General features: G+C 50.6%; 2 protein-coding genes across 2 annotated transcripts in view; one reads left to right on the top strand and one right to left on the bottom strand.

Moving 5' to 3' along the window:
- Nucleotides 1-12458, bottom strand: part of LOC142194239 (stromal interaction molecule 1-like) — a 308297-nt gene that overhangs the window by 259153 nt on the left and 36686 nt on the right. The gene's annotated exons all lie outside the window — the stretch shown is intronic.
- Nucleotides 3068-5529, top strand: LOC142193514 (olfactory receptor 52K2-like). Its single transcript, XM_075262486.1, has 2 exons — nt 3068-3135; nt 4548-5529. Exons 1-2 carry the CDS (start codon nt 3068-3070, stop codon nt 5527-5529), a joined length of 1050 nt encoding a protein of 349 aa, XP_075118587.1.

Here is a 12458-nt window from a genome sequence, read left to right as displayed (position 1 = left end):
AATACTGTGTGCAGGGGCCACTATGGGGGATAATACTGTGTGCAGGGGCCACTATGGGGGATAATACTGTGCAGGGGCCACTATGGGACATAATACTGTGCAGGGGCCACTATGGGACATAATGCTGTGTGCAGGGGCCACTATGGGACATAATACTGTGTGCAGGGGCCACTATGGGGCATAATACTGTGTGCAGGGGCCACTATGGGGCATAATACTGTGTGCAGGGGTCACTATGGGACATAATACTGTGTGCAGGGGCCACTATGGGGGATAATACTGTGTGCAGGGGCCACTATGGGACATAATACTGTGTGCAGGGGCCACTATGGGGGATAATACTGTGTGCAGGGGCCACTATGGGGGATAATACTGTGTGCAGGGGCCACTATGGGGCATAATACTGTGTGCAGGGGTCACTATGGGACATTATACTGTGTGCAGGGGTCACTATGGGACATTATACTGTGTGCAGGGGCCACTATGGGACATAATACTGTGTGCAGGGGCCACTATGGGGGATAATACTGTGTGCAGGGGCCACTATGGGACATAATACTGTGTGCAGGGGTCACTATGGGACATTATACTGTGTGCAGGGGTCACTATGGGACATAATACTGTGTGCAGGGGCCACTATGGGACATAATACTGTGTGCAGGGGCCACTATGGGGGATAATACTGTGTGCAGGGGCCACTATGGGACATAATACTGTGTGCAGGGGTCACTATGGGACATAATACTGTGTGCAGGGGTCACTATGGGACATAATACTGTGTGCAGGGGCCACTATGGGACATAATACTGTGTGCAGGGGTCACTATGGGACATAATACTGTGTGCAGGGGTCACTATGGGACATAATACTGTGTGCAGGGGTCACTATGGGACATAATACTGTGTGCAGGGGCCACTATGGGGGATAATACTGTGTGCAGGGGCCACTATGGGACATAATACTGTGTGCAGGGGCCACTATGGGGGATAATACTGTGTGCAGGGGCCACTATGGGACATAATACTGTGTGCAGGGGCCACTATGGGACATTATACTGTGTGCAGGGGCCACTATGGGACATAATACTGTGTGCAGGGGCCACTATGGGGGATAATACTGTGTGCAGGGGCCACTATGGGACATAATACTGTGTGCAGGGGCCACTATGGGACATTATACTGTGTGCAGGGGCCACTATGGGGGATAATACTGTGTGCAGGGGCCACTATGGGACATAATACTGTGTGCAGGGGCCACTATGGGACATAATACTGTGTGCAGGGGTCACTATGGGACATTATACTGTGTGCAGGGGCCACTATGGGACATAATACTGTGTGCAGGGGCCACTATGGGACATAATACTGTGTGCAGGGGTCACTATGGGGGATAATACTGTGTGCAGGGGCCACTATGGGACATAATACTGTGTGCAGGGGCCACTATGGGACATAATACTGTGCAGGGGGTCACTATGGGGGGATAATACTGTGTGCAGGGGCCACTATGGGACATTATACTGTCTGGAGGACACTGGGATACTATAGTGTGTGTATTTGGGGTGTTATACTATGTGTAGAGCAGGATAGGGGGCGCGTTGCAGGATTTGTAGAGGTAACCTTCCCCTGACAGACTCCCCATGTCATTGTGGATGTATTTCCCTTTTCTCTCCGGTTCTCTTTAGCTATATACTTACAGTGTTTGCCCTTTGACCTTACGCTGGCCGTGCCCACTAACATTTTTTGCCCGAATTGGGCGATTTCCATTTAGATAATACAATCCATTCTTTGACTGGGTGTCCGATAAAAATCTTTTCAGGGATCATTGACCTTTTTTTTTAAACATTTAAACTGACCCCTGAATTCTCTGATGGAGACGATGACAAATATGAAGCGAAATCTCTTCTGTGTCCCGTGCAAATTAGACAAAACCCTCCCGGAGAAGAGAACACTCAGGTAATGTCCCGGGGGAGACGTCTCAGCAGATAAAACACATAGAAACTTGTTAGTATCTGCACGTTCCAGATATGTGCCGATCAGTCCTTAGAGCAACAAGTGGCGGCACTGCGCCCCTCACAGGTAGGTCTCTGACAGGTCGGTCTCTTACATGTAGGTCTCTGACAGGTCGGTCTCTTACATGTAGGTCTCTGACAGGTCGGTCTCTTACATGTAGGTCTCTGACAGGTCGGTTTCTGACAGGTCGGTCTCTCACAGGTAGTTCTCTGATGGGTCGGTCTCTGATGGGTCGGTCTCTGACAGGTCGGTCTCTGACGGGTCAGTCTCTTACGGGTCGATCTCTGACGGGTCAGTCTCTTACGGGTCGATCTCTGACGGGTCGGTCTCTGACAGGTCGGTCTCTGACAGGTCAGTCTCTCACAGGTAGGTCTCTCACAGGTCGGTCTCTCACAGGTAGGTCTCTGACAGGTCGGTCTCTGACAGGTCGGTCTCTGACGGGTAGGTGTCTGACGGGTTGGTCTCTGACGGGTCGGTCTCTGACAGGTCAGTCTCTGACGGGTCGGTCTCTGACAGGTCGGTCTCTTACGGGTCGATCTCTGACAGGTAGGTCTCTGACAGGTTAATCTCTGACGGGTCGGTCTCTGACAGGTCGGTCTCTGACAGGTCAATCTCTGACAGGTAGGCCTCTGACAGGTCGGTCTCTGACAGGTCGGTCTCTGATGGCTCAGTCTCTGACGAGTAGGTCTCTGACAGGTCGGTCTCTGACAGGTCAATCTCTGATGGCTCAGTCTCTGACGAGTAGGTCTCTGACAGGTCGGTCTCTGACAGGTCGGTGTCTGACGGGTTGGTCTCTGACGGGTCGGTCTCTGACGGGTCAGTCTCTGACGGGTCAGTCTCTGACAGGTAGGTCTCTGATGGGTCGCTCTCTAATGGGTCGGTCACTTCTTACAAGACACATTGTACACTCATAGAAACACCAGAATATTATCTAATTTATTGGATTGTATTTTCTTGATACATCTCGCACCGCTGCTTTAACCCTTTCTTCAGTCATTTTTTCATTTTGCATTTTTAATACAATCTCAGAGGAAGGAAGAAAATCTCATCTTTAGATGTGCAAAGCCGAGAGCGAGCCCGCAAGACTTGGAGCTGGAATTGTATCTGAAGGCGGCTCTACAAAGTATTGATGGGGGGGGGGGGGGGGGCTGAAGACTTTTGCACGTCACACTGTTCAGATTTCTATTGGATTAAAATTTTGAAACCCTTGTATGAATTTCGTTGGTCTATTACTATCTCTATAAAAAACATTTAAAGGGATCCTATAAGTCGGACACAATTTTTTGTAGGTACCACGTCGGAATAGCCTCAAGAAAGGCTATTCGTCTCCTACCTTTCGTTGTCTTCTCCGCGCCGCCATTCGCCTACAATCCCGTTGTTTCTCGCCATGCAAATTAGCTCTCTTGCAGCACTGGGGGCGGGCCCCAGTGCTCAAACAGCACTGGGGGAGTCCCCAATGCTACGAGAGAACTCTCTCCAGCTCCGCCTCCTTTTCTTCCAGCAGTGGCTTGTAACTTCTAGGCCTCGGGCAGAGCAGACCGCGCATGCCCACAGGCCACGAGAAAATGGCCGCTTACAATACTGTGCACGCGGCCATTTTCTCGTGGCCTGTGGGCATGCGCAGTCTGCTCTGCCCAAGGCCTAGAAGTTGGAAACCTGCACCAGAAGATGAGGCTGCTGAAGAAGAGGAGGCGGCACTGGGGAGAGTTCTCTCGCAGCATTGGGGCCGACCCCAGTGCTGTCTGAGTGCTGGAGCCCGCCCCCAGTGCTGTGAAAGAACTTATTTACATACTGACAAGAACCGGGATTGTAGGCGAACGGCGGAGCAGAGAAGACGACAAAACATAGGAGACGAATAGCCTTTCTTAAGGCTATTCCAACGTGGTACCTAAAAGAATTGTGTCTGACTGATAGGATCCCTTTAAGTGCATGTGCAGCATCTTATTATGTAGTTGTAGAGACTGAGCAGCAGCAACGTCTCCTTAGACCTCCATGAATACAGCATGCAGTGCCCAAATGTCTTGGATTTGCACTTCTATATGATACTGAATGATGACTCTAGCCTCAAATCCCAAATGCCATATGGTGCTGCGGCTCTGTACTGATCTATGTTCTTGTCTGTGGTAGCGGGTCTCCCTTACGAAATTTAGGCTATTTACTTAGGAGCTAGCTCACACCAGGGTATCTCTATGGCTCAGAGTCCAGTTGGGCTCTGCAGGATATTTTTTAGTTTTTTTGTTAAAGTATCCTGCTATTCCTAACAAAGCTCCCCAAAACATTTGGTACCATTAGACCTTATAGGGGCAATCCACTGTTTTTGCTACAAAGTTTCACCACTCTGACAGTAATGAACCCAAGACGTTGCCTCTTTTCTTCCTCTGTCTTGGGGGATTAAACTCCGATAAACCGAGAGAAATTTGCCTAATACAATCTCTTGCTGAAAAATGTAGTAAATAAGTTCATCAATGTGAACAAAGGAATGTTATCAAACCACAAATAAGAATTGACCATAGATTTTGTTTCTTCTCCTGCCAGGTGGTCGGTTCTTCTGAAAGTTCCTCCTGCGATGGCCGATGTCATGAACAACTCTACGCTCCATTACCCTTACCAAGAATTCATCCTGTTGGGATTCCCCGGTTTCCGTGAATCTAGATACCTCTTGTTCATCGCATTCTTTCTCGTGTATCTCGTGATCTTGGTCACCAATAGCGTGGTCATCCACACGGTGCGGACGGAGAGCTCGCTCCATGCTCCTATGTACGTTCTCATCGCCTTGTTGTGTGCCGTGCACATCTGCGGCACGACCGCCATCCTACCAAAGATGCTCCCTGGATTTCTCTTCCATCAGAATCACATCTCGCTGGTTGGATGTTTACTTCAGATGTTCTTCATTTACTTCTTTATCATGATGGACTGTAACCTTCTGCTGATGATGGCGCTGGATCGATATATTGCCATCTGTAAGCCATTACACTACTCCACTATCATGACCAGGAACAACTTGGTCCTCCTGACTATTGCGGCATTGGTACGCAGCGTGTCCACACTAACGCCCGTCGTCTATCTTGCTTCCAGGGTAGATTTCTGCAGATCCAACACCATCCGCCATTTTGCTTGTGAGCACATGGCACTGCTAGGCTTGGCCTGTGGTAGTATCGCCAAAAACAAACTGGTGGGGTTGAGCATCAGAATCTTCAACCTTGTATTTGAGATAAGCCTCCTCTCCATCTCGTACAGCTGTATTATAAGAGCAGCCATGAGCATATCGGCCGGTATGAGACACAAATCCCTCCAAACTTGTGGGACGCACATCCTGGTCATCTTCATCTACTTCTTCTTCAGGCTCTCATCCTCCATTGTCTACAGAGTCTCTCGATCAGCGTCTCAAGATATTCACAATCTTATCAGTGCCATCTACCTGCTCTTTCCTCCCCTGGTAAATCCACTGATTTATGGCCTAAGGACCAAAGAGATCAGAATTCGGATCCTAAGCAGAGAAGGGAGAACCGTTTCGTAACCAGATTTAGATCAAATTCCGCAAAGGTTTTGTTTTTTAACGAAATTACAACATGGCCGCCACCTTCATAACATGAACAGCGGAAAGATAGAAGATCACGTGTTCTGTGACCTGGGAAGGTTTATGACGTCATCACCTGTCTGAGAGGAGACAGTGATGATGTCATAGGTACAAAGAGAAGAGCCAAGTAATAGAGAGCATAGCAGAGAGAGAGATCTTACCTAACAGCGCCATGACAAGGAGAGTGGAAAAGAAAAAAAAAAAAAAACATTTCTTGTAGTACAGGGTTAGGCCGGGAGGTATGAATGATTTGGATGATTGATATAACAGTTACACTCATTTTTCAACAAAACTCAAATTTTATTTTTTTACAAGGTGTAGCTTGGATGTCGCCATTACAAAAATCAAAGAAAAACAAAAGAAAGAAAGAAATTAAAACATTGATTACGGCCGAACGTCGAGGCCTGGCTTCAACTGCTTGACGCACCCTTTCGATGTTTTCCGGGGTCCGTACCGTTCAGTCACCTCCTCGTGCAGTTCAGAGTCTCAAAGAACCTGTTCGTGGAAAGTGATTCACCCACTTCATTATCGTGTCAAACTTCGGAACACGACCATGACGGCCAACATTGAAATGATTCCGGAAACATCTCTGTGTTTGAATGACAGAACAGCCCGTTTACACGGACACACGACGCTCTATCCACCACGTCTCCATTGCTACTGAAATGGCGGCTCCTGACGAGCAGATACCCTCACTCGTTATCCGCCAAGGTTATCCCCCACCTTACGTGGCGCCTCCATCAAATCATCCATACCTCCCTGCCTAACCCTGTATACACAATGTCTGACCTGTAGTTACAGTAACCCTTTGAGTGCCTAATCTCTTTAAAAAAATAAAAAAACTGCCTGAGTGTCTGCATTTTTTTTTTTTTTTTTTTACACAGTCCAGTCACATTAATGTGACCACCTCTCAAAATCCAGAATAACCCTGTTTGGCAGAGCAGACCGCTGCGAGACGGAAGAGAAGGAATGTTGAGCCATGCTGACTCCAGTGCCGTGGCCAGCTACGCTAGGTTCCACATTTGAGCATCCATGGTGCCAACAACCCGATGGAGGTGGTACCACAGATTCTCCATTGGGTTCAAGTCCAGGGAATTTGTTGGCCAAGAGAGTATGGTAAATTCATCCTGGTGCTCCTCGGACCGCTCAAGTACACTGCGAGCTTTATGACAAGTTGCATTGTCCCACTGGTAGATACCCTCATCCTGAGGAAAAACAATTGGCATGTAGGGGTGAACATGGTCCGCAAGGATAGATGCATACTGGTGCTGAGCCATCGTGTCTTCCACAATGATGAGTGCACCCAGATGGCTGATGACACGTGCCTTCTGCCATTGGTTATTTAACGTTGACGTCAAAAGTAGGCGGCGGTCATATTAATAGGACTGGACTGTGTATATCAAGACTGTATAAGGTAAATGTTTATTTTTGTACCGTATCAGTAGATGATCCTTTTTTTTAATGGCTAGCTCATAATGACTGTGTGACCTGTAGCTAGCCTTCTGTTTAGGCCACATATGTTAGACAATATAGCATGCTGTACATAGTTATATTTCTTGCACTTATGTGCTCGTGTAGGCCATGTTAAATATAAAATTTAGGAAGTTGTTGTCCGCGTATTTGCCATTCCAGTTTCGTACCATTTAGCACAGATTTACAAGAAAATGTACCGTACCATCATCCATAACCTCTCGCAGTTACATCATGAGCCAGACCACCAGCATAGGCCACACGAAACATAACATTTTGGAGCCGTTGTCCATGTCATTCTAGCAAGTGGGTCAATAATTAGTTTGTTTGTGTTGCCGTAGAATTTTATGATCTCCAAACTAGAGATTTCAACTTATCATCTGTGACCTTTCAGGTCGTAAGTAAGAAGGGAAGAGGGAGCAGACTAAACAAGACAACATACAGGACTCAAACCATGTGTATGACGTCTTCTCACTGACCTCACAGCAATGGTCTATGTTATAGGATCAGTCCAATGGGAATGGTGCCTTTGTGACATTGCTTCCAATCAGAATTGCTATAGCATATAATACATATATGCATTTAAATGACTGGTGTGATATACACAAAGCAGCTAGCTCTATGTGGCAGCCATCATGGCAAATTCCAGTATCTACTCTGACCATTCCTATAATCATTTACATAACTGTGCCAAGTTCTGCAGCTAGCTGGCCTTTCCCCCTACGCCCAACAGCAGCACAACTGGGGTATTCCTGCCCCTATGAGCTGTTAGGACAGGTGGAATTTTTAATTACTTAACAGCTTTTGACCTCTATAAGAGGCCGGAAGACCTGCTCCTCCCTTGTGTTTTTTTCTGTCCTGTGGGACAGGACAGGTGGTCAGGGGGAAAGCAGATGTTCTGACCTCCTATAGGGGTCCACTACTCTCCCCCACCGGTACCTGACAGCAGAAGATCTTTTTCTGGACATCCTCTTTTTTCAGCAGAGGTCCCCTTCTCCCGGCGGGGACCCTGCCGGCTCGTGCACGCTCCTGTCCGCCTGGGGCGCCGGGTCGGGGCTTTCCCCTAGGAACGCTAGACCTAGGAACCTTTCTCAGGTTCCTCCGGTCCGCCGTCTAACAGGGTCCGCCGCACATGTGCAGTGCGCGGGTCTCGCGGTGGACGGGAAGAGAACAACCCCTAGACACGAGCATTGCACGGTAGTTCGGGAGGGGGGTCCCCCGGTCCTGGGGACCATACCTGGGTCAGATCCCCCTCCCCCTGTCTTCTCCCCTCCCCTTTTTTTCATGAGATTCTGGCTCCGTTGTAGCCCCTACCCCTCGGGCGGGGCTCCGGGCAAAACCCCGCCCCCTGGCCTATTTAAGTCCCCTTAGAGCTTCAGTTAGTGCTTGTCGTTCCGGTTGCAAGCACATCAGTTGATGAAGCTCCCTGGTCAATTTCTGTGCTGGAGAACTGTCTTCATTGACTAAGGTTTGGTGGACATGGCCGGGGGGGGGAGGGAGGTTGGAGAGTTGCATCCCTGAGTGCAGTAAGTAGTTAGTGTATCCTTTTTCTTCCTCCTCAGAATGTCTTCTTCTTCCTCCACTGTTCCGCCTAGAAGGAAGGCTACTTCCAAAAGGAAGCATCTGGCGTGCGCTTCTTGTAGAGTGCCGCTGCCTGATGACTCCCAATATCGCTTCTGTCAGGGGTGCAGGGCCCCCTCTGTTGAAACAACTCCCATGCGAGAGATGGTGTCCCGGGTGAAGGGGTACGTCCAGGACTCCATGAAAAGAATGGAAGCCGTCTCCCTGGCCAAGAGGCCACGGCTGGATTGTGAATTGTCCCTGCCGCCTCTGGAAAAGCTGCGCCTCAGGGATGTGGAGTCGTCTTCTAGTACGGAGGAGGAGAAGGAGATTTTTCCCCTGGACAAAATGTCCAGAGTATTCAAGACCCTAAGAATCAGAGACCGGGAAGGCTCTAGCCGTAGGTCTCGTACCTTCAGGCCCTCTTCGGAGATGCTCCGCCTGATGGAGGGCGAATGGAGGCACCCGGAGAGATCCTTTGCGCCATCCACACGCTTCAAGGCACTTTTTCCCGTTTCTGAGAGTCAACTAAAGGCGTGGGGTCCCCCGCCAAAGGTGGACGTCGCCGTGGCCAAGTTATCAAGGCGCTCCATCCTTCCATCAGAGGACGGCTCGGGCCTCAGGGAGCCCATGGATCGCCGAGTCGAAGGATCTTTGAGGCGTGTATATTCGTCCGCCTCTGCCCAGGCCTCTTTGGGCATGGTCGCGAATGAGGTAGCAACTGGCTTACGCGCAGAACTGTCATCCCTGGCCAAGGACATCGATTCCGGCATGGATCGTGATGATCTCCTCGCGGCAGTGTCCGACATCACGCTGTTGGTGGATCACCTGACAGAAGCTACCCATTTTCAGACCCGTCTGGTGGCTAGATCCATGGCACTGGCTACTGTGGCTCGCCGACCCCCATGGCTGAAGCCCTGGAAGGCTGACCTTACTTCCAAAAATAGCCTCTGTGGTCTCCCCTTTGAGCCCGGACGGCTGTTCGGAAGGGAGCTCGACCACATCATGGAAGGCTGGGCCGACTCTAAGAGCAAGAACCTGCCACAGCCCCTTGAAGGTCGGAGTACCTCCTTTCGAGGAAGAGGCACTCGAAGAGGCACCAGAGGCCAGCGGCGATCCGGGAAAGGAAGAGGTCTGGGCTCATCTCGTGGCCGTAAGAATGCCCCCTTCTAATTCCCTCTCAGTACACCCCGCCTTCCTACTCCCCCCCCCCCCCCCCTCCCCTGGGGTGGGCGGTCGTCTTTCCCACTATGTGGAGGCCTGGCGGCAGAATATTCGGGACCCCTGGGTCATCCAGATGACCCAGGAAGGTTATAAAATTAATTTTGTTTCCCAGCCGCCAGAGAAGATGGTAAGAACCCGCCCTTTTCAGGGCCCCAAACAACTTCATCTGGAGAGATTGATTCAGGAGTACGTGGACAAGGCCGCGCTAGAGATGGTTCCTCACGCAGAACAAGGCACAGGCGTCTACTCTCCAGTCTTCTTGGTCCCCAAGCCATCAGGCGAGTGGCGTATGATCATCGATCTCAGGTATCAATCACTTCATCCGCAGGCTGCGGTTTCGCATGGAAACCATAAGGTCAGTACTACCTTTCATGCACCCTGGAGATCACTTCGTCACTCTGGACCTGAAGGACGCCTACCTCCATGTACCCATCTTTCTGGCACACCGAAAGTTCCTAAGGATTGCCGTAGACATACAGGGGAAAGAGGCGCACTTCCAGTTCGCAGCCCTCCCGTTCGGCATATCCTCCGCCCCCCACACCTTCACAAAGGTCATAGCTCCGGTCGCTGCCGCCCTGCGCCTTCAAGGCATATTCATAGTCCCGTACCTGGACGACTGGCTTCTGAAGGCTCATTCAAAGGAGGTTCTTACCACACAGGTGCAGACCGTCGTAGCTCTACTAGACAAGCTGGGGTGGCTGGTAAACTGGCAGAAGTCAGTGATGGTGCCATCAACACGAGTTCAGTTCCTGGGACTTATTCTAGACTCTCTCAACATGACGGTCTCTCTACCCTCTCCTCGCAAAAGGAAAATTGCTCGGGCGGCACATCATTTGTCTTCCACACGGAAGGTCACCATCAGGACGGCGATGAAGGTCCTCGGATTGATGTCCACTGCCCTAGATGCAGTTCCTTGGGCCCTATGGCATATGCGCCCTCTACAGAACGAGATTTTGAGAGTCTGGAATCACAGTCCTTCAGGTTTACAGAAGCCAATCCAGTTAACCATCAGCACCCGGCAAACCTTGCCCTGGTGGACCCATCTGCGAGATGGGAAGTCCTCGGTCCAGCCCGCCTGGACCCTGTTGACTACAGATGCCTCCCTCACAGGCTGGGGAGCTCATCTGGGGGAGACCCCGGTTCAAGGTACATGGAATCAGCGGGAGAGGACGCACTCATCCAACTGGCGCGAGCTTACCGCAGTTAATCGAGCCCTTCTGTCATTTGCACCACTTCTACGAGGGAAAGCGGTCAAAGTAAGATCAGACAATCTGACGACAGTCCACTATATCAACAAGCAGGGAGGAACCAGGTCCCCCTCGCTCATGCAAGTCACCAACCTGATCTTCTCCTGGGCAGAACGAAACCTCTCCCAGCTGGCCGCGGTACATATCCAGGGCCGCCTGAACATCCTAGCGGATCAACTCAGCAGAGGCCGGCCGACCGCAGGCGAATGGTCCCTGAACCAGGACATCTTCCACTACCTGACCAGGAGGTGGGGTCTCCCCGAGGTGGATCTGATGGCCACCCAACACAATGCCAAAGTAGAAAGGTTTTGCTCCCTGTACCGGGAAGACAACCCTTTGGCTGTGGATGCCCTGTCAATACCATGGCGGTTCGAACTGGCATACGTGTTCCCTCCCATCCCGATGATACCAAAGGTATTGGCGAAACTCAGGCAGGACCAGACTTCGGCAATAGTGATCATGCCGTTCTGGCCAAAAAGGGCATGGTTCACCGACCTTATCCTTATGAGTCGGGGGAACTACTGGAGGCTTCCACCAGTCAGGAACCTGGTGTCACTGAACAGTCGGCCGTGCCTGGGCCTAGACAAATTCAACCTCACTGCCTGGAGGTTAACCCCGCCATACGCGCAGACAGAGGATTGTCCCAGGGAGTGCTAAGTACCTTAGCCCATTCAAGAGCAGAGGCAACCAATCAGAGCTACCAAAGGATCGCCCGGATATTCCGAGATTGGTGTACAGGCAGCCACCGCGATCCAGACAGAGATGCAGTCCTAGAGTTCTTACAGAACGGCTTGGAGAGAGGACTAGCACCTGCCACCCTCAAGGTTCAAGTGTCAGCTCTATCTGCTCTCCTGGAGACACGGTTATCACAAGATCCTCTTGTCAAACAGTTCCTTAGGGGGGCTACCAGGCTCCGCCCCCAGGTACGGCCCCCTGTCCCCAGGTGGGACCTGGCCTTGGTTCTACAAGGGCTATGTGCGCCCCCCTTCGAACCATTATCTGAAGTGGACTGGAAGTACCTGTCATTTAAAGTGACCTTTCTGTTGGCAATAACCTCCGCCAAGAGGGTTGGCGAATTGCAGGCTCTAGCAGCCTCCGAACCTGTCATAACTTTCTTTCCTGACAGAGTACAGCTAAGGTTCGTCCCAGGATTCTTGCCGAAGGTACCCACACTTCAGAACACCAATCAAGTGATCACCCTACCGGGGTTCTTTCCCTCCCCTGCCACTGAGCAGGAGGAGAAGCTACACACACTGGATCTGGTAAGAGCACTACGTATTTACCTAGACCGTACAGCACCGTTCCGAAGATCAGAGAATCTTCTGGTTAATGTGTTTGGCCACAATAGAGGCGCTAAAGCATCAAAGG

Source organism: Leptodactylus fuscus, chromosome 2 (assembly GCF_031893055.1).
Source record: "Leptodactylus fuscus isolate aLepFus1 chromosome 2, aLepFus1.hap2, whole genome shotgun sequence".
Classification (NCBI taxonomy): Eukaryota; Metazoa; Chordata; class Amphibia; order Anura; family Leptodactylidae; genus Leptodactylus; species Leptodactylus fuscus.
The sequence above is the reverse complement of the archived record's forward strand: the minus strand, read 5'-3'. Positions and strand labels throughout refer to the sequence as shown.